This window comes from Muntiacus reevesi, chromosome X (assembly GCF_963930625.1).
Source record: "Muntiacus reevesi chromosome X, mMunRee1.1, whole genome shotgun sequence".
In the NCBI taxonomy this organism is placed as follows: domain Eukaryota; kingdom Metazoa; phylum Chordata; class Mammalia; order Artiodactyla; family Cervidae; genus Muntiacus; species Muntiacus reevesi.
This window is the reverse complement of record NC_089271.1, coordinates 50,127,204-50,150,464: the sequence shown is the minus strand read 5'-3', so window position 1 is coordinate 50,150,464 and position 23,261 is coordinate 50,127,204. Positions and strand designations below refer to the sequence as shown.

The window sequence follows — 23,261 nt, the reverse complement described above, 5'->3', positions numbered from 1 at the left end:
CCATTTCTTCTAAGGAATTCTTGCCCACAGGGACTCTTAACTTTCTGGTTAAGTATTGAAGATAGTGAGCATTGACATCAAAGATACCAATATGTACACAGAACTCACCAGCAAAGACAGAGAGAATTTGGTTCCAGGAATAAGGCAAATCACTAGCTGACCACTATGCTAACCAATGACCACATAAAACAAAGAATTCAGAAACCAGTTCAGAAAAGTCTAAATAAAAAACAACAAATCTTAACAACAAACCCTAGGGAAGGGTGAGAATCTGATTTCCAGAGTTGCCATGTTGTAATATTCAAAATGTCCACTGTAGCAATGTAAGGAGTGGCCTTAGCAAGGTAGTGCAATAAGATGGTTTTCACTGTGCTCCATCCCTCGCCCCCACAATAACCTGGCACCCATTCATAGAGAAAAGTACCTTTATGGAAGCTGTGGAATCCAACATGCAAAGGGACCTGGGAGAAGTCTCACCCGCCAGTTTGTTGGAAAAAAGGACCCAAGCTGTGGATCCTGCAGTGGTCTGTGAATTGGTTGCAGCCACTCTCAGCAGGTGTTTGAGAACCCCGAGAAAATACTATCTTAAACAATCACCCATGAATGATAAAAGTTAATGGACAAAAGTTTCTTAAAAATTATAATCAAAAAAATTTTTTTAATTCTAAAATAAGCTGTTAATGAATACACAGTATAAAAAGAGGCAAACTGTGACATCAAATCATAAAATCAAAGGGGATTAAAAGCCTTAAATTTTTCATATGCAATCAAAGTTAAGTTGCTATTATATCTATGTTTTATGTAAGATTCATGGTAACCACAAAGCAAAACTTAGGTTAGATAAAAGAGGAATAGAAGGGAATTGAAGTACATGAAAAACCATTATTCACAAAGAAAGACAGCAAAAGAAGAAAGGAGCAAGGGAAACACAAAACAATCAAAAAAGAATTAATAAGATCGCATAACTAAGTCCCTACCTATTATTAATAATAATTACTCCAAATGTAGATGAATTCATTTTCCCAATCAAAATGCATAAAGTAGCTGGATGGAAAAAAAAACAAGACCCAACTACATGCTACCTACAAGAGACTCATTTCAGCTTTAAAGACACACATGAGTTCAAAGTGCAGGGGAAGAAAAAGTCATTTTACAGAAGTGGAAACCAAAAAAGCAAGGATAGCTACCCATATCCGACAAACTAGGCTTTGACTCAAAACCTGTAATGGGAGACAATTAATTAAGGTCACTATAAAATGATAAAGGGGTCAATTCAAAGAGGATATAACAACTGTAAATTATATGGACATAACACTGGGACATATTAAATGTATAAGTAAATACTAATAGATAAGAGGGCTTCCTAGGTGGCTCAGCGGGTAAAGAATCCACCTGTTACGCAGGAGATGCAGCTTTGATCTCTGGGTTGGGAAGGTCCCCTGTATCAGTTAGAACCCACTCCAATATTCTTGTAAAATCCCACAGGCAGAGGAGCCTGGCAGGCTACAGTTCATAGGGTCACAAAGAGTTGGGCATGACTAAATTGACTGAGCACACATACAGTAGATATGAAGGGAGATATGAGATGGTTAGACAGCATCACTGACTCAGTGAACATGAATTTGAGCAAACTCCAGGAGATAGTGAAGGACAGGGTAACCTGGCATGGTGTAGCCCATGGGTTGTAAAGAGTCAGACATGACTTAGTGACTGAACAACAAATGAAGGGAGAAAGAGAGAATACAATAATAGGAGGAGATGTCAGCATCTCACTTTCAACAACAGATAGACTGTACTGAGAGAAAAATCAAGAAGGAAACATTGGATTTGAACTCTACTTTAGACCAATGGCCCTTGTAGGCATATGTATAACATTTATTCAACAGGAGAATACACTCTTCTCAAACCCACATGGAACATTCTCCTAGAGAGATTATATGATAGGTCATAAAACAAGTCTTAACAAATTTAAGACTGAAATCATACCAAATATTTTTCTGGACCCTAATAGTATGAAACTGGAAATCAGTTACAGAAAGAAAACTGGAAAGATTCACAAAAATCTGGAAATTAAGCAATACACTCCTGAACAACCAAAGGGTCGAAGGAAGAAATCAAAAGGGAAATTAAAAATATCTTGAGGCAAATAAAAACACAAAATATCACAATGAATAGGATGCACCAAAAGTACTTCAAGAGGGAAGTTTATAGGAAATAAATGCCTACATTAAGAAATATCTCAAACAACCTAATTTTATACCTCAACTTGAAAAAGAATGAACTAAGTCCAGAGTTAGTAGAAGAAAGGAACAAAAATCAGAGCAGAAATAAATGAAATAGAGACTAGAAAAACCACAGAAAAGATTAATGAAAGTAAGAACTTTTAAAAAACTACTCAACAAAATAGTTTCAAAACTTTAGCTAGACTGAAAAAAAGGCTGAAGACCCAAATAAATAAAATCAGAAACAAAAGAAGAGACATCACAACTGATACCACAGATACAAAGGATCACTAAGAGACTACTAGGAACAAAATGCCAACAAACTGGATAACCTAGAAGAATTGGATAGAACTCCTAGAAATATATAACCAAAACAGAATCATGGAGAACAGAAAGTATGAAGAGACCAATAATGAATAAACAGATTGAGTCAGTAATCAAAAAGACCCCCAAGAGAAAATTCCAGGACCAAATGGTTTCCCTGGTGAAACATTTAAAGAATAACCAATCTTTCTCAAATTTTTACCAAATGATTGAAGGAGGAACACTTTTCAACTGGTAATTGGGAAAATCGCCATTGTTTGGCCAAAGTTACCCTCATATCAAAGCCAGATAAGGACAATACACGAACAGAAAACTAGAGGCCAATACCCCTGATGTACAAACTTGCAAAAGTCCTCAGTAAACTACCAGGAACTCAAATTTAACAGCACTTTAAAAGGAACACAGATCCCAATTTAAGTGAGATTTATCCCTGGGGTGCAAAGATGTTTCAACACATGCAAATCAATAAATGTGATATCACATTAAGAAAATGAAAGACAAAAATCACATGAGCTAATCACATTAGCTCAGAAGTTGTAGAAAAAAGTAATGACAAAGTTCAATATCCTTTCATAATAAAACCCCAAAAACGGGGTATGGTGAGAACATACCTAAACACGATAAAGGGCACATATGACAAGCCCACAGTTAACAGCATACTCAACGATGAAAGGCTGAAACCTTTCCTTTTAAGATCAGGAACAGGACAAGGTGTTCATTCTAACCACTCACAATAGTGGAACACAGCACTGGAAATTCAGCACAATACTGGAAATTCTAGCCAGAGAAAAAAGACATACAATTCAGAAAGAAAGAAGTCAAGTCCTGTTTTCACTTGCAAATGATACACAGAAAATCCCCAAGGAGCCACCCAAAAACTTAGAATAAATTCAGTAAAGTTGCAGGATACAAAATTAACATACAGAAATCAGTTATATTTCCATACACTATCTGAAAAAGTAGAACAATCCCATTTACAATACCATAAAAAAAAGTAAAATACTTAGAAATAAATTTTACCAAGGAGGTAAAATCTGTACACTGAAAACTACAAAACACTGATGAAAGGAATTAAAGAAGAGACAAATATCCAATGTTCATGGACTGGAAAAATTAGTATTGTCAAAATGTCCATAGAACTGAGAGTAATGTATAAATTTTAATTACTTTCAAAAATCCAATGACAGTTTCCCTAGAAACAGGAAAAACAATCCTCAAATTTATATGGAATACAGAAGACCCCAAATAACTAAAGCAATCCTGAGACAGAACAAAGCTACAGATATTGTACTTCCTGATTTCAAATACCATTACAAAGCTATAGTAATCAACAGTATGGTATTAGCATAAAAAACACACATAGCCCAACGGAACATAATCAAGAACAGAGAAATAAATCCACACACACAAAGTCAAATAATATTTCAAAGGGAGCCAATAATCAATGGGGAAAGTACAGTCTCTTCAATAAATGGTGCTGAGAAAACTAACATACAGGGAAAAAAAAATGAAGTTGGACCCCTATCTTATACCACTAAAAAAATTAACCTGAAATGAATGAAAGACTTTAATATAAGACCTGAAACCATAAAGCTCCTAAAAGTAAACATGAGTAAAAGCACACTGACACTGGTTTTGGTGACAATTTTTTGGACATGATACCAAAAGCAACAAGGGCAAAAATAAAGGAGACTGAATCAAACTAAAACATTTTAGCATAGCAAAAGAAACAATCAAAATGGACAGATAATCTGCACAACAGGAGAAAATATTTGCAAACCATTATATCTGAAAAGAAATTACTATCCAAAATATAAAGAACTCATACAGCTGAGTAACAGTAACAAAAACCAACCATCTGATCTTAAAATGGGCAGAGGTGCCTCTGTTTTCACATGGACTTGTCTGTCTGTGTTTCCTTCTCTTTTGTCTCTTATAAGGATGCTTGTTATTGGATTTAAGCTCACTCAGATAATCCAGGATGATCTTAAGATTCTTAATTACATCTGCAAAGACTCTTTCATAGTCAGAGGTTCTGGGGTTTAGGGCATGGGCATATCCTTTTGGGGACTACCATTCAATCCCCTACACTCCCCCGCTTCCTTCCCTGAACTCAGATCCTAGGTCTTGACAAAGACTCTCTTTGACCCAAATTTGCTCAGGCTCCTGTGAGCAATTTTCTCAGCGAGTCCTCAAATTTGGGCTTTTCTGGGTCCTTCCCTGTAGAATCTAGTTTCAGCAAGAAACCAGTTAAGTCAGGGGAACCAGAATCTCCCCTACCCCTGACACTTCCTCTTAATAACTCCACCCACTGTGCCCACCCCAATCCTGCTCCTTGGCTGCAAATGCCCATTCTGCATTCAGAATTAAACCCACTTCTATACTGCAGTCTCTTTTCCTCTATTGTAATAGTTGTTTTAAAAAATAAAATTTATCTTCATCTCTTTAAAAAATAAATAAATAAAATGGACACAGGAATTAAACAGACATCTTTTCAAAGACAATACACAAATGGCCAGTAGTTACATGAAATGGTGCTAAATATCACTAGTTATCAGGGAGATGCTAATCATAACCACAGTGATATATCACCTCACACCTGAGAGACTGGCCATTTTCAATAAGACAAGAGATAACAAGTACTGGCAAGTATTTGGAGAAAAGAGGATGTTTGTGCACTGTTGGTGGGAATAAAAATTGGTATAGCCTCTATCTATCTATCAGTCCATGTGATCACAAAGACTGGACATGACTCAGTCACTGAACAACAACAACAAATAGCCTCTACAGAAAACAGTACAGCAGTTCCTCAAAAAATTAAAAACGGAACTATTATGATTCAGCAATTCCAGTTCTGGCTATCTATCCAAAGGAAAGGAAATCAGGAAAAAGAGATATCTTCACTCCAATTTTTATTGCAAAATTGTTCACAGTAGCTAAGGTATGGAAACTATATACATACCCATCTATGGATGAATGGATAAAGATGTGGCATATATGTGTGTAAAAAAATTTATGTGTGTAAAATACATGTATGTAAACACAAACACACACACACACACACACACACACACACACACACACAATGAGAACACCTCATTTCTCAGCCATGAGAAACCAGGAAATCTCACCTTTTGAGACAAACATGGATGGACCTTGAGGGCATTCTAATAAGTGAAGTAAATCAGAGACAGACAACTACTGTATAGTATCACTTATACATGGAATCTACAAAAGCTGACCACAAAGAAAGAGCTTAGAATGGTGGTTGCTAGGGATTGGGGGAAAAGGGGAGATGTTGGTCAAATTGCACCAACTTCCAATTATATAATGAAAAACATCAGGGGATCTAACTTATAGCATAGTGATTATAGGTAATACTGTACTATACACTTTAAAATTGCTAAAAGAATAAATCTTAAATATTCTCACTACAAAAAAGGAAATGGTAATTATGTGAGGTGATGGAGATGTTAATTAATCCTACTGTTGTGATCACTTTTCAATATACAAGTGTAACAAATCATCATGTTGTATACCTTAAAGTCACACAATGCTTTATTGCAATCACTGGGTTAGCCAAAAAGTTCATATGGGTTTATATATCCCTATAAAACTGGAAAAAAATTAGTTGAATTAATTCCTGAAGAAGTTCAGTCATTGGATTTAGGCAAAGACTTTAAATAGTCTACTTTGAATATGCTTAAAGAGCTAAACCAAATCTTATACAAAGAACTAAAGGAAACCATGAGAATGATGTCTCATCAAATAAAGACTGCCAATAAGAAGTTATTTTAAAAAAAGGAAGTAAATAGAAATTCTGTAGCTAAAGCACAGTAATAGAAATGAAAATTTCACTAAGTGGTTCAACAGCAGATTTAAGCACGGAGAATGAATAAATGAATGTGATGGTAATATGTGCTACAGAGAAAAATGAAGCAAAGTGTAATAGGGAATATGGAAAGTGTTCTGATTTTAAAATAGGATGGTAGGAAGACGTCACTGAGATAGTGGTTTTTAATACTTAAAAGAAGATGAGGGAGCAAGTCATAGAGACAACTGGGGAAATAGCTGCACGGAGGCCTTGGAGCAAGAGTGTGCCTGGCACCATCTAGGAAAGCAAGGGTGCGGTATCTGAAATGGATTGAGTATTGGGGAAAGACATGTAAGAGGTGGTCATGTTTGATTTTGTACACATTACAATTAATATCCAGTAGAGATGTTTAGAAGCCAGTAAACATACAAGCTTGAGGTTCAAAGAAATCACGTAATTTTGGGAGTCAATGGCCCTTAAAACCATGAAACTGGGCAAGATCACATAGGCAGAATATAAATGGATAAGAGACAGAATCTGGGGTGAAGCACTAAGCCACTCCAACACTTGGAGGCAGCAAAAGAGAAGGCACCAGTCAAGGGCACCAATCAATGGAGGACCAGGAGGGTGGCTTGGAAACTAAGACTGTTGTCCAATCTTTAAAAATCTTAACACTGTGGGAAAATACTCACCATAGGTTACATGATGGGAAAAGCAGCATATGAAACACAATGTTATTTTATCTACATGGTGAGAGCCGAGGATTACTGTTATTTTCATTAAAATTTTCTTTTGTGTTCTTAATTTTCAACACTGAACATGTATTATTAGTTTGATGCAAACGTAATTGTGGTTTTCACATTGCTAAAATCTGCTGTTTGATATCAGAATACATTCTAAAATAAATGTCGTAATGTTATACACCATTTTAATGTGCTTTTCTCACTTTATATTTTTTTGCTAATGATTTATTTCTTGCTGTTTATTTTATATTTAGTTTGGACTATGGAAATGATTTTAGACAAAAAGCATATTTAAGTGATTTTCTTATTTGAGTTCAAAATGGGTTGTAAAGCAGCAGAAACAACTCAACATTGACAATGCATTTGGCCCAGGAACTGCTAGGGAATGTACAGTGTAGCGGTGGTTCAAGAAGTTCTACAGAGAGGATGAGAGTGTTGAAGATGAGGATCGCAGTAGACAGCCATTGGAAGTTGACAACAACCGATTGAGAGCAATCACTGAAATTGATCCTCTTACAACTACAAGAGAAGCTGCCAAAGAAAACATTAACCATTCGACGTTCATTCAGCATTTGAAGCAAACTGGAAAGGTGACAAAACTCCTTAAGTGGGTGCCTCATGAGCTGACCAAAAATTAAAAAAAAAAACACATTGTTTTGAAGTGTCTTCTCTTATTCTATGCAACAATGACAAACCATTTCTCAGATTGTAACAAGCGACAAAAACTACAGTTTAACAAACAACTGGAGATGATCAGCTCAGTGGTTGAATTGAGAAGCTCCAAACCTCATCCCAAAGCCAAACTTACACCAAAAAAGGTCATGGTCACTGTCTGGTGGTCCACTACAGCATTCGGAATCCCACTGTAACCATTACATCTGAGCATTACATCATGCTCAGCAAATCAACAAGATGCACCCAAAACTGTAAAGTCTGTAGCCTGCACTGGTCAACAGAAAGGCTCCAATTCTTCTCCACGACAATGCCCAACCGCATGTCACACAACCAAAAGTTGAACGAATTTGGCTAGAAAATTTTGCCTCATCCACCATATTCACCTGACTTTCTTCAGCATCTTGACAACTTTTTGCAGTGAAAACGCTTCCTCAACCAGCAGGATGCAGAAAATGCTTTCCAAGAGTTCTCTGAATCCTGAAGCATGAATGTTTATGCTACAGGAATAAACAAACTTATTTCTTGTTGGCAAAAATATGTTGATTGTAATGGTTCCCACTTTGATGAACAAAGATGTGTTTGAGACTAGTTATAATGATTTAAAATTCACGGTCTCAAACCACAATTACTTTTGCGCCAATCTAATACTTTTGTAAAAATTCTGACAAATTTATTTGAAAATAAATATTGGAAGGTGAAAAAAAATCAATGAGCCTGAAGATAGGTCTATTCAGATTATCCAGTCTGAGGAGCAGACAGAAAAAAGTAAATGTAGGTTAAGAGTTCTGTGGGACTTCATCAAGTATACCAACATATACAAAATGGGAGTCCAAGGAGAAGAGAGAAAGGCAAAGAGATTACTTAAAAGAAATAATAGCCAAAACATCTCAAATTTGACAAGAGACATGAATCTACAAACCCAAGAAGCTCAATGAATTTCAATAGGATAAAAATACAGATTCACAAATAGACATAATCAAAATTTCAAAGACCAAGACAGAATAAACTTGAAGGCAGCAAGCAAGATGTGATTTGTTATATACAAGGGATCCTCACAGCTGATTTCTCATCAGAAACCATAGGTGCCAGAATGAAGTGGGAAAACACATTCAAAGTACTGAAAGAAAGTAACTGCTAATTAGAATTCTATAACTTGCACAATTATCCTTCATAAATGTAGGAGAAATTAATATTTTCTCAGATAAAAGCTGACAGTTTGTTGCTAGTAGACCTGCCTATAAGAAATGCTAAGAGAGCAGATATCAAAGGATATGCCATAGTAACCTGACTCTATATGAAGAAATTAAGAACACCAGTAAATTAACTACACAGGTAAGTATAATGCATAATTATTTTTGGTTTGTAATTCCTTTTTGTTCTGTGTGTTTTATAACTATAAAATAGTTAATAGACACACAATATATAAAGGTGTAATTTGTAACAACAACATAAAGTGAGAGGAAAGTGCTATATAGGAGGAAACTTTTTGTCTACTCTTAAAACTAGGTTGGTACTAACGCTTTAAAACTAAGTTGGTACTAACGCATATATATGGAATTTAGAAAGATGGTAACGATAACCCTATATGCAAAACAGAAAAAGAGACACAGATGTACAGAACAGACTTTTGGACTCTGTGGAAGAAGGCGAGGGTGGGATGTTTCGAGAGAACAGCATCAAAACATGTATATTATCTAGGGTGAAACAGATCACCAGCCCAGATTGGATGCATGAGACAAGTGCTCCGGCCTGGTGCACTGGGAAGACCCAGAGGAACTGGGTGGAGAGGGAGGTGGGAGGGGGGATCGGGATGGGGAATACATATAAATCCATGGCTGATTCATGTCAATGTATGACAAAAACCACTACAATATTGTAAAGTAATTAGCCTCCAACTAATAAAAATAAATGGAAAAAAAAACTAAGTTGGTATTAAGTTAAACAGTTCATTAATGAAGATGTTAGTTGTAATACACAGGGAACACATAAATAACTAGACAAAAGATAAAACAAAGAAATATAAGACTTGAACATTAAATCAACTAGACCTAACAGATATATACATATATACACATATGTGTACATGCATATATATGTGTGTGTGTGTGTGTGTGTATATATATATATGGAACAATCTACCTAACAAACAGCAGAATATACATTCTTCTAAAGTACAAAGAATTAACAGTCTCTCACATAGACCACAGGTTAAGCCACAATACAAACTAAGAAATTTAAAAAAATAAAATAAAATCGTACAAAGTATCATATCCAGTGACAATGGAAAGAAATTAGAAATATGTAGCAGAAGGAAATCTGGAAAATTCACAAACACATGGAAACTAAACAATACACTCTTAACAAACAATGGGTAAAAGAAGAAATCAAAAGGGAAATTAGAATATTCCTTGAGATGAATGAAAATGAGAACATTTCATATCAAAACTCATGGACTATACCTTCTGTGATAAAACACTATACAGAGGGAAATTTACAGTTGTTCATTGCCACTATTTATTGGTAAGAAAGAAAAATTTCAAATCAGTACCCTAACAGTCCAGCAAACTAAACCCAAAGCAAACAGAAAGAAGGAAATAGTAAAAGTGGAGTAGAGATAAATGAAACAAAATAGAAAAACAGAATCAATTAAAGCAAATTTGGACTTTGTTCTTGCTCTCTCATGCTTATTCTTCATTTTTCCAACATTTGCTCACTTCATGTCTCTGTGTGTCATTTGGTAATTACAGCAATATTTCCAACTTTTTCATCATTACATTTGTTATGATGATCTGTGATCAGTGATAGTTGCTATTACAACTGTCATTGTTTTGGGGTGCCATGAATCACACCCCTACAAGATGGCAAATTTAATGGAAAAAAAAATGTGTGTTCTGATTGGCATCTCTCTCCCTCTCCTCAGGCTTCTCTATTCCATGAGACACAACAATATTGTAATTAGGCCAATTAGAAAACCTACAATGGCCTCTAAGTATTCAAGTAAAAGGAACAGTTCCAAGTCTCACTTTATATCAAAAGCTAGAAATGGTTAAGCTTAGCAATTCTTACATGTTACATCTATATTTGGAAACTTTCCATTATCATTACTATACAAGTTTAACTTCTTTTAGCTTTATAAAAAAAGACTAACAATAGGAAAAGTACTTCCTCATTCCATTTTCAATATTTTCTTCATTATTCCCCAGACTTCCATTGAAGAAATAAGGAATTTGCTGAAAACTGTGAGGATAAGGGATATATAGACACCTGATGGTACTTACAGGTGACAGGTAAGTCAAAGCAATGATCTGCATTTGCAAGACAGAATAAGCTTGAAAGGCTATATACATCTTCACAATTACTTTCCTTCTGTTTCTTCTGTTGTCACAACTACCTGTTTTAGAATACTTCTACTAATATTGTCATCCACAAATTTTTCTATCTTTTGTGATCTAATAAGACTCAAGCACCAACAACAAGAAAGTTGTAGTAAGCTGGGATCCTTAAAAGACCATGTCAAGCCAAACCTGATTCATTAAAGTCTGCGATGTTGTGACATATCTGAGATGTTACCATTATCAAATACAAAGAAACATTTCTCACAAAATTATGTAAAGTTAATATGGGAAAACACTGGATACTAGTACATTAAGTAAATAAAGCAGGATATAAAGTTACTTACATGCATTCAGATATGTAAAGAAATATGCCTGAAGACTAATGTACCAAAATGATGAGCAGATACATATATCATTATAAATTTTCTTCTGTATATTTCCAAAATGTTAAAATACTGAGCATATATTTTTATTATGATAAAAATATGATAAAAATATATGCCACCAAGATAAATCTATGGAATGTTTAAGATTCCAGGGTACATATTAGCTAGTACTACTCAGAATAACTAGTTCTTTGTCCTTTTAATTATACATATATATCACTTTCTCAACTACCATGTGAGGTTTTTTTTTAAAAAAAAAAAAAGAAAAAAAAGAACATGTTTTACACACTAGATCCAGCACAGGATTAGTCATATACTTCTTGAATGTTATCAAGTGGAAGATGTGGATTCAAGGAGCTGAGTTTCAGGCTGACACCCATGTTTGGGATAAAAACCATAATCAACACTAGAAAGAGCAGATATCACATCGCACACTTTGGCTAAAAGTTCATAGGCTTTTCCTAAAAGTAATGTAACTTCTGAATCTCACTGTCCTCACCTACCAGAGTCACCATGTGATCCTGGCAATTAAGAACACATAGCATATTTGATACTACCTCACTAGATGGGATTTGCTAGAGAATGGGGAAAAAACAGACATCAGGGGAAAAGGTCTTGATGCCTTTGGAATGCAACTATAAGAATCTGGTTAAGATTCTGCAACTTTACCCAATAGGATAGACTATACCAATGTTTTGGACCAGTAGCCTCACCTGAAAACTTGTTAGCAATGCATATTACCAGGCCCTAACCTATGCTTTAATAAATCAATTCTTTCTCATGCATGGCCAAGTCTGAGAATCAGTGTCCCAGACCCTCATAAAAACCAAACCAACTGGTTTTTAACAGATTCAAGACTTCTTGGAGTACCTCTGCTACATTTTTAGTTCAGTAATATCTGTGCATATTAACAACTGGCTCACATCACTGAGTTAACTGAGTCACTAAAAAACTTCAATGAGAAATGGTTAAAAAAATCTCATCTTTGCAAATCCAAGAAAATATGCTCAAATTTTAAGGGAGGCTACATCTAGATGAATAACTGGTGACTATTCTTTTTATAAAGTTTCCTATACATCCTAGAATTTTTGTGTTATATTTATAATCATGCAGAAATGATTTTTAAGTAACCACACACCTAAAACTAACCTGAAACTCGAGTTTTATGACTTGTGAGGTAACTTTATATTCTGCTTTTATTAATAAAAAGTTAGCCCTATCAATTTTCTTCCAAGAAACCTTTCTAGCAATGGTTATCTCTCAAATCTTAGTTATGTATTATCAATTTGTCCCTAGGAATAGTAGACAACAGTTTGACTAAGCTGAACTTCTAACATGAGTGTTTTTTGCCTTCAATAACAATTACTACCACCACATCATAGCACTAAGAACCCTACATTTTATTCTGAAAATACTCTTAAGGTAGACATAACTAAATTCTCAGATGAAAAAACTGCTATCAGAACTAATAAGGTAGGTAGGCCAGGACTCAAAATCCAGATTTTTGCAGCCAGTATTTCCTTCCAAGTAGAATCTGATTCTAAACTTTCTTTCCAGAAGAGAAGTGGCATTTTTGAACAAAGAGAGATTCTCTTTTTGAACAAAGATCTATGAAATTTCTCAAAATTACTTCATAAAATTGAGAATACTTCCTAGGATTTTGGGGGGAACTTAGCTTCTAAATGGTCCCTGATAGTTCTCAATTAGGCCAGTAAAGTTAACTTAGGGCTTCCTATTCATTTTGACACTGCAAGAAACACCTGTGAAAGGGAATAATAGGGTCCAAATTTTGTGCTCTTTTGACTCTTCACCCACAACTCACCTCTGCCAAATGCTGCAGCCGGGTTAGCAGTGGGGTTCTCTTGTCAGATCCAAGGCGTGTGATATAATTTGATCTTTTGCTAAACACATACAGAAGGTTGAGGACTGCCAGCACCACTTGCATATCAGAAGAAGCCAATAAAGTTGTCAAATGCTACAGGGGACAAAAAGGTGGGGGGAGGGTGGGGGGGTTCATGGTATCAGGCATACAAGACTTTGAAAACTTGAAACGCCAACAAAGTAATAGATTTATCAACAATTACAAAGCTATCAAGAAGTTTAACAATGTAAAAAGATTTGTAAATATTTGAGCAGCTCAACATGCAATCTTATGCTCAAGAAGCTTACAATCTGGCAGAATGAAAGTCCAATTTAAGTTAAAAAAATGTAAACAGAAGTTCAAAATTACATAGGCATCTCCACAGCAAGAAACCAATGACAAGAGACAAATGTGGTATTTTAATACAGCAGAACTCAAAACATTAAGTCTCCAACTAGACTAAAAGTAGAGTAAGATAATTTTTGCTCATTCTGTATCCTTTACAACAAATATAAAATTGGAATTAGATAAAATACAGGGTTCTTTATATAGAAACTAAAAATAACAGTCGGTGGCACTTACAACTGTTACAGTGTATTTAACAATAACCCAAGAGTAACTATTTTTTCTTTTCAATACAATAAAAATTCACCAATATACTGAGACATTCGGTTAGTGTTAAAATCAGTATGTAATTTAGTTGGAAATGAACCAAAGCATTTCTGACTGCTGATTATCCAGAAAGCTATGGATTTCCTTTTGCAACTTATCTATTTCATCTTCAACAGACTGCTCAGGTGCTATCTTTAGTTCAGTTATTCCATTTCTCTTCTTAAGTTATTTACTTTCTACCTGTTTGTTCTGATTCTGGTTCTTTAATGAAGACAGGAAAAGTAACACAACAATCAACAGGGCACTAAATCAACAGCAATAAAAACTCTAAAGTTAGGCTAAAGGAAGAGTACTGCTTCTTATACTGATTCCTGATGAATTCAAAAGTTCACTAATTCCCATGCCCACTATACTCTTTTAAGAATACATAGCATGCTATTAATATATATTTTGGGGAGAGGGGAAAAGAGGCTGAAAAGCAGCACACTAAAACTTAGAAGAGCACCAAGTCCAGTGATGTGTCAAGGTAATCAAATTATGTTGTATTAAAGTAATCTGGGGCTGCTCTGATAACTTGGGACAAAAATCAATTCCTGAAAATTCCCAAGAATACTTCAATACATGTATTACATTCTCATTAATTTCTTTAATCTTAAAAGACGAGGTGAATTTGACAGTAAAAAAAACCTTCTCATCAACCCTGTGAAGGGTTTCTTTAGCCAAGAAACATCTTACCATTGTCTTTGATGCTGAAAACCCCAGAACTTCGTAATGAAAAGGAAAGAATCATCAGAAAGAAATAACAATTTCACTATTCTGGACATGAATAATTCTAGTAAAGAACAGATTGTATAGGCTTAAACCTCTCCTACCTCTATGGAACTATACAGATGCCGGGAAAAGCTGTACTCAATGAGTAAGGCTGTGAAGTTCAACACAGCCAAGAGAAGCATTTTCAGTTGTTCTTTTTCCGGCCTATCACACACGAGCATCCATGACATATTCTCCACTGTCTGTCCAGCATCTGCCAGAATCCCATCGAAGCGGTCCAAAAGATCCACCCAGTGATATAACTCGCACTGGAGAAGGGAAAAGAAAGAGGAATATATAAGAATAAGGTAAAAGTACTGTGTGGGTACTTTGCAGCTGAGGTTTGCTACAATAGATGCTGAGCATAATACGTAGACAAGTTCACCTCCCACCTTTGCTTCTCTTCAATCCCCCACTAATATAGAAACCAATGAGAAAAATCATATTCTGAGCCACATGAACCTGAGTTCATTATTTGTTTTTTTTTTTCTCTTTTTTTCCTCTGGCATGTGGGATCTTCCTGGGTAAGGGATTGAACTTGAGTGTCTTGCATTGTCAGGCAGACTCTTCACCACTGAGCCATCAGAGAAGCCCCCTGAGTTCATTGTTTTATTCATCAAAACATACATGTTCTAACCAGGAGGCACCACAAAATTTCTGTAGCAGGTCTTCAGAGAGAGAATTCTGGGTATACTCTGAGGTCTAAAAACACAAGGACTTTCTTTGCTAAAATCCATTTTATCTGAAGTACTTCTTATTAGAGTTACCAAAAGAAGAGTCTTTTAAACTAAAAGTAAAAATCTTGAGACTATCTCAAACTCATATTGTCAGTTAAACTAAAGGAATTTTGTGGTTGAGATTATTTATCATCACCTGTATAAGCAATCTTCACCCTCAGTGAGCAAATTTTTCCCTTTACATTTCTTTCAAAATTTCCTTGGTAACCATTCACAGGCTAAAATTACCAGTCTAGAGATGTGCAAAACACACACACACACACACACTAGATGCTTATTAAGCAATTGCTGAATGAGGTCATCTCATTATGGTTTCTCTTTTGGGAGCATGGGTTTACATACCTTTCCAATGTTCCATGTTTTGATCTGTTGCAGTTCCAAAAGAAGTTGCTCATCATTACAAACTTTGAGTTTGTCTATTAAGGCTCTGCAGTCTGCAGGCTGAGAAAAACAGATATTCACAAAAGGGTGTTTGGGGGTATGAGGGAGACACATTGACAAAGAACAGGGGGAAAAAAACACCCTTATGTCAACACAGACAACAATTAAACTTTTGATAGAATGCACTTAAGAAAAATGGAAAATTTCCAGACAACCATTTGAGATTAATATGGAAACCTTATAAAGATACAAGCCATTGGTGTTATTTTTTTAAACCAGGATGAACTTGTAGACAAACTACTTGGAAGGGTACAAACAAAAGAAATAAAGGAAACAAGCTAAATATCAATAAAAACAAAATGAAGGAATCTGTATCATGGTCTGAAAGTTAACCAAAATGACTAGAAATGTACAAATAGAGAAACACTGAGGAGTCATAGTGAATTCACAAAGGTGAAGATTAGCATTGACTATATTTTTCACAATATTAAGCCATCCAATTATAGGAGGCAAAGACCTTCTGAACTGAATAAAACTAGGACTCCATTCTTATTTGTGGTTCCCATTTCCATATATTCCAGCTCTCTTTTTACTGATAAAAGGGCCTGTCAGGTACCTCGTCAGGTAACAAGGTGTGGATTCAGGGTTCATAGTAAGTTTTCAAAAGCTGGATGGCGGGGGGTGGGGCTGGGGGCGGGACAGGGAAGGGACAGAGAAGCTTCTATTAATGGAAGGTAGCTGGAAGTGATCATGCTTGCTATTTAACTCTGCAAAACAGTATGGTATGTTGTGAATGGGCCTAGATTTGGAACCAAACAAATCTGGGTTCAGTTTTTTGCTCAATGTTTACTAAGTTGTTTGATCATGGGCAAATCCAACCTCTTAGCCACAATTTTCTCATCAGGAAGAAAGTCCTTTTAAGAACTACCTTGGAAATGTGACGCTCAAGTGTTTGCACATACATAAAGCACTTATCTCACATAACAGGAGCGTAAATGTTGAGAGACAGCATACTGTTACAAAGAACATCAGGCAATTCAGTCGCTCTGTCGTGTCCAATTCTTTGCGACCCCATGGACTGCAGCAGACCAGGCTTCCCTGTCCTTCAAGAACTCCAGGAGCTTGATCAAACTCATGTTTGATAGAGTCAGTGATGCCATCCAACCATTCTCATCTTCTGTTGTCTCCTCCTCCCGCCTTTAATCTTTCCCAGCATCAGGTGGCCAAAGTGTTGGAGTTGCAGCTTCAGCATCAATCGTTTCAATGAATATCAGGACTGATTTCCTTTAGGATTGACTGGCTTGATCTCCTTGCAGTTTAAGAGACTTTCAAGAGTCTTCTGCAACACCACAGTTCAAAAGCATCAATTCTTCGGCGCTCAGCTTTCTTTATAGATCTCCTGACTTCTCAGCTTTTGCATTCCAATCCCCTATAATGAAAAGGACATCTTTTTTGGGTGTTAGTTCCAGAAGGTCTTACAGGTCTTCATATAACATTCAACTTCAGCTTCTTCAAAATTCCTGGTTGGGGCACAGACTTGGATTACTGTGATACTGAATGGTTTGCCTTGGAAACGAACAGAGATCATTCTGTCATCTTTCAGACTGCACCCAAGTACTGCATTTCAGACTCTTTTTGTTGACTTTGAGGGCTACTCCATTTCTTCTAAGGGTTTCTTGCCCACAGTAGCAGATATAATGATCATCTGAATTAAATTCACCCAATCCAGTCCATTTTAGTTCACTGATTCCTACAATATCGATATTCCCTCTTGCCATCTCCTGTTTGACCACTTCCAATTTACCTTGATTCATGGACCTAACACTCTAGATTCCTATGCTATACTGTTCTTTATAGCATTGGACTTTACTTCCATCACCAGTCACATCAACAACTGGGCGTTGTTTTTGCTTTGGGACTGTCTCTTCATTCTTTCTGGAGTTATTTCTCCACTTTTCTCCAGTAGCATATTGGGCACCTACCAACTCGGGGAGTTCATCTTTCAGTGTCATTTCTTTTTGCCTTTTCATACTGTTGACGGGGTTCTCACAGCAAGAATACTCAAGTGGTTTGCCATTCCCTTTTCCAGTGGATCACGTTTTGTCAGAACTCTCCACCATGACCTGTCCATCTTGGGTGGCTGTGGGCTTTAGAATTAAGGTAGTTGGTAAGCTACATCTTGGACTCTCCATATCCTCTTTCACAAAATAAACTAACACAACCTATTTATCTAGCAATGCTGTGAGATTTAAACTAGGGGCATTTTCAGCAGCCAAAACTGAACGTGGAACAAGAGGGGCTCAAGGGCAAATTTTTTTTAAAGCTAAGTCTGATATCTTTCCTCTCTCTAAAGTAAGCATTAAGAACTATCTCAAATTTCTGCGAAAATTAAAGGCATTAAAAATTCTTGGCACAAAATTCTTCCACAAACCAGATGTGCACCTTTTCTTTCTTTAAGTCATACACGTTGAGGGATAGGTATGAAGCAGCAGAAACAGGTAACATAGGAGTGTGAACTAACTGCTCATGCAGTTAACTTGTGCCTTTTGAATCTACTTGAGCCTACTATCAATACCACTTCAATTTCTAATGGCCAAACTCTACCTCCTAGGTCTTAAGCTGTTATTCTCCTATTGGGGCTTGCCAGAGGTATCACATAGTGCCTTCGGCTGACATTAAGGTAGACACCTGGATCTACCAGACCATAATGTCCATGAAGTAGGGCAGTTTACATCATAGCTTGAAACTTTTGCAGTCTTTTCTAGATCCAAACATTACTGTCACCCAAAAGTTATCCAGTATATGGATCAAAACAGCATGTGTAAACATGACATATGCTGCCTCCAAAATCTAAAGAGCCATTGCATATACTGTTCCTCTACCTTCATGGTGTGTGGTACAAGGTGTGGAAATATGTCTCATTTGAGAAGGAAATTTTGACATTTCCCAGACTTCTGGCAGGCACTCAACCTTCAAAGGGCATTCTCTGGCACATGTATGTCTAAGGCATCTTAAGTACTTGTGTTTTCTGTTCACAAGCCCCAGTTAGCATCAGTTCAGTTCAGTCCCTCAGGCGTGTTCGACTCTCTGCAACCCCATGGACTGCAGCATGCCAGGCTTCCCTGTCCATTACCAACTTTTGGAGCTTGCTCAAACTCATAGTCATAGTCAGTGTTGCCATCCAACCATATCATCCCCTGTCATCCCCTTCTCCTCCTGCCTTCAATCTTTCTCAGCATCAGAATCTTTATTCTAATGAGTCAGCCCTTCGCATCAGGTGGCCAAAGTATTGGAGCTTCAGCTTTAGCATCAGTCCTTCCAATGAATAATCAGGAATGATTTCCTTTAGGATTGACTGGATTGATCTCCTTGCAGTCCAAGGGACTCTCAAGAGCCTTCTCCAACACCACAGTTCAAAAGTATCAATTCTTCAGCACTCATTTTCCTTATGGTCCAACTCTCACATCCATATACAACTACTGGAAAAACCATAGCTTTGACTAGATGGACCTTTGTCTGCAAAGTAATGTTTCTGCGTTTTAATATGCTGTCTAAGTTTGTCGTAGTTTTTTTCCAAGGAGTAAGCGTCTTTTAACTTCATGGCTGCAGTCACCATCTGGAGTGACTTTAGAGCCCAAGAAAATAAAGTCTGTCACTGTTTCCATTGCTTCCCCATCTATTTGCAATGAAGTGATGGGACTGGATGACATGATCTTCATTTTTTGAATGTTGAGTTTTAAGCCAGCTTTTTCACTCTCCTCTTTTACCTTCATCAAAAGACTCTTTAGCTCCTCTTCACTTTCTGCCATAAGGGTGGTGTCATTTGCATATCTGAGGTTATTGATATTTCTCCCGGCAATCTTGATTCCAAGCTTGTGTTTCCAAGCCTGGAATTTCACATGATGTACTCTGCATATAAGTTAAATAAGCAGGGTGACAATATACAGCCTTGATGCAGTCCTTTCCCGATCTGGAACCAGTCTGTTGTTCCATGTCTGTTTCTAACTGGTGCTTCTTAACCTGCATACAGATTTCTCAGGAGGCAGGTAAGGTGGTCTGGTATTCCTATCTCTTTAAGAATTTTCCACAGTTTGTTGTGATCCACACAGTCAAAGGCTCTGGCATAGTCAATAAAGCAGATGTCTTTCTGGAATTCATTGCTTTTTCTATGATCCAATGGATATTGGCAATTTGATCTCTGGTTCCTCTGCCTTCTCTAAATCTAGCTTGAACATCTGGACATTCTTGGTTCATGTATTGTTGAAGCCTAGCTTGGAGAATTTTGAATACTACTTTGCTAGTATATGAAATGAGTGTAATTGTGCAGGTAGTTTGAACATTGCTTGGCATTGCCTTTCTTTGGGATTGGAATGAAAACTGACCTTTTCCAGTCCTGTGGCCACCACTGAGTTTTCCAAACTTGCTGGCATATTGAGTGTAGCACTTTAACAGCATCATCTTTTATGATTTGAATTTATTATGCTAGTTAGCATAATAGCATCAACTTAACATACCAGAACAATGTTGTTTCATTGGGAGTATCAAGGTCCCTATGGACCTTGGAGTTTACTAAATACAGCAGGGAAAAAAGTATATCTTTACCATCTTGTCTCTGCTATACAAATGCAAACAGACTGAGATTTTCCTTACTCATGGTAATGCAAAAGAAAGCACGTCAGTTCAATGGCTGCATATCAACTGCCACAGTATATACTGAGTCACTCCAATAAAGATGTCAAATCTAGGGGAAAAAGTTCTTCACACAGCTACTAATACATCAAGTGATCAATAAGTGTGCAGCCACTATAGAGAACAGTATGAAGGTTTCTCAAAAAATTAAAAACAGAACTATCATATGATCCAGCAATTCCACTTCTGGGTATTCATCTAGAGAGTGAAAACATTAACTTGAAAGGATATATGAACCCCCATGTTTACTGCAACATGAACAGCCTAGATATGGAAACACCCTAAGTGTCCGTTGATAGAAGAATGGATAAAGAAGATGTGGTACCTATATACAATGAAATACTATTCAGCCATATAAAGAAAGAAATCTTATCGTTTGTAACAATATGCATGAACCTGGAGGGCACTGAAATACATCAGAGAAAGACAAAATACCATATAAGCTTACTTATATATATGGAATTTAAAAAACAAAAAGCAAACAGCAAAAGAAACCCAAGCTCACAGATATAGAAAATAGACTGGTGGAAGAAATGCATAGAGGGCCAAATAAATAACGGCAAATAAACACATGCTTTCCTTAAAAATAATACCTAGTATTGATCACAGTATGGGAAATTGGGCTTGCTGCCTGAGGAAAATAGGCATCTTCAGGCCTTAAAAATGTACATAGTCAATGGTCTAAAAATTCCATTTCCAGTTTATCCTAAGTAACTTACTAATAGCTGTCAAATAACATGAGTCAGGAATTTGCACATAAGTATGACTCCAAGAACAAATCCATAACAAACTACTAAGTAAAAGATAAAGAAACAATTTGAATTTCTCTGATTATCTATAAGGTTGAATTATGGAAGTTTAAGGACATCTTGCAAGTTTTCTCTTTGTTCTTCAGTTTTGAAAAAATTTGAGTATATAATTTCAAAAATTCTTGATGTCAAAACATATCAGAAACCATGAAATGTTGTGAAGTAATTAGCCTCCAACTAATAAAAAAAAATTAAAAAAAAAAAAAAAAAAGAGCAGATATAATTCAGAGAGGCTATGAAACAGGAAAACAAAAGTGAAGGTCTACATTGGGTTTCTTTTTGTTTATATCTTAGGAATAAATGTGCTGCTTGTGAATCAAATAAAAAGAAAATAATAAATGTATATTATTTTAAGCAAAAAAAAAATCAGAAACCAAATGGAAAGGAAATAAATGGGTATGTAAAATATATACTCAGTATATACGGCATTCAGTAAGAACTGACATTTCAGTGTCAAATACAAAATAAAACAGCACAAGCAGATAACTGGCATAAGGCCAATAAATGTGAAAATATATGTATTAAGGCATGCAATTAGAACAGTGAAATACTTTTTATCCACCTATTAACAAAAATTTAAAAGATAACCTGCAATGCTGGAGATGTGGGAAGACAACACTTCTCAAACTCATTAGTGCAAAACTGAAGGAAGGGTAGTTCTGCCCATGTAATAATCTTTTTTTTTTTCCATGTAATAATCTTTCAAGGACTGGAACAAATATCAGTAGTGATACCCATGGGTGATACCTGCTATGTAGTTCCAGTTTTTAAAAAACCAAGTGGCCTGTATTTAGAAAATAAACTTATTAATTATGTGCCCAATACTTTGTTGAAAACCTGCTTCACATCAAGGAGTGAGGAATTATCAATCTATTTTATTTATTTATTTATAGGAATTAGCAACCCTATTTTATAGCTATGGAAACCAGGCAAGTTAATAAACTCTCAGACACAAAAATCTAGTAAAGTTCAAACCCATGTCTAAATTCCAAAGCTTGTGATCCTTGAACTACAGCATAAGAAGTCTACATGAATGTCAACAATGTTTCAAGACAAGTTGCTGTTTTATTACATTGTATCTATGTAAGTGATAATATGTTTGGAAGATCAGTACCAGTGAACTGACTGCAAAGAATTTTTTCTGAAATGAAAAAAAACCAGGCAAACTTTGGATACTTACAGCCTCAGTAGGAGTCTTTTTCAGTTTAGTCCTGTCTACTTTCATGTTTCCAATTTTTGTTTTATGATCTGAAAAGAAAATTTCCCCAAAAGTGAGAACTTAAAGTTGCAAACTTGAGCTTTACATGCATGGACACAGAAAATACAGAATAAATAGCATGCAAAATTCTTCAAGTAAAACCAGAATCATGATGCAAACCAACTCAGAGGCATAGATATGAGGTACGGAGGGATAAAGAATCTCTCCAGATAGAGCTGGCCCACCAGCTTGTAATCACTTTAAGGTAAAATTAAAATGCCCCCCACCCCTCACTCTCAAACTCATACTTGAAAATAAGAGTAAAAAGTTTTCTTAAACACACCTCAGGATGGAAAAAATTCACCATATCCTGCAATTTTCTGGAAAACTTAGCAATCCCACTTCTGGGAACTTACCCAAAGAAAATCATAAAAGTGTATACAAATATTTAATCACAAGAATCCATACTGCATGACCATGTCTAACAGTGAATTGGAAAGAAGCAAATATCCAGAATAGCGTTGGTTTAAAACGGAGCATTACACAGCTGTTAAAAACACTGCACAATTCTATAACAGTAAACATGTTCACAGTGAAATAAGGCTACAAAACAGAATAAACAGCATAAACCCATGTCTAAAGAAAACAGCTTAGAAGGGGTATGC

General features: G+C 36.0%; 1 protein-coding gene across 8 annotated transcripts in view; it reads right to left on the bottom strand.

The window, feature by feature from the left end:
- HUWE1 (HECT, UBA and WWE domain containing E3 ubiquitin protein ligase 1) overlaps nucleotides 1–23,261 on the bottom strand; it is a 152,356-nt gene that overhangs the window by 92,919 nt on the left and 36,176 nt on the right. For all 8 annotated transcript variants that reach the window (XM_065916120.1, XM_065916121.1, XM_065916119.1 and 5 more), the window contains 4 exons: nucleotides 22,579–22,646; nucleotides 15,862–15,960; nucleotides 14,845–15,051; nucleotides 13,322–13,474 (listed from right to left, as the gene is read on the bottom strand). In XM_065916120.1, the coding sequence (XP_065772192.1) occupies nucleotides 13,322–13,474; nucleotides 14,845–15,051; nucleotides 15,862–15,960; nucleotides 22,579–22,623 (504 nt within the window). In that variant the 5' untranslated portion in view covers nucleotides 22,624–22,646. Of the gene's footprint in view, nucleotides 1–13,321; nucleotides 13,475–14,844; nucleotides 15,052–15,861; nucleotides 15,961–22,578; nucleotides 22,647–23,261 lie in introns of those variants that run through there.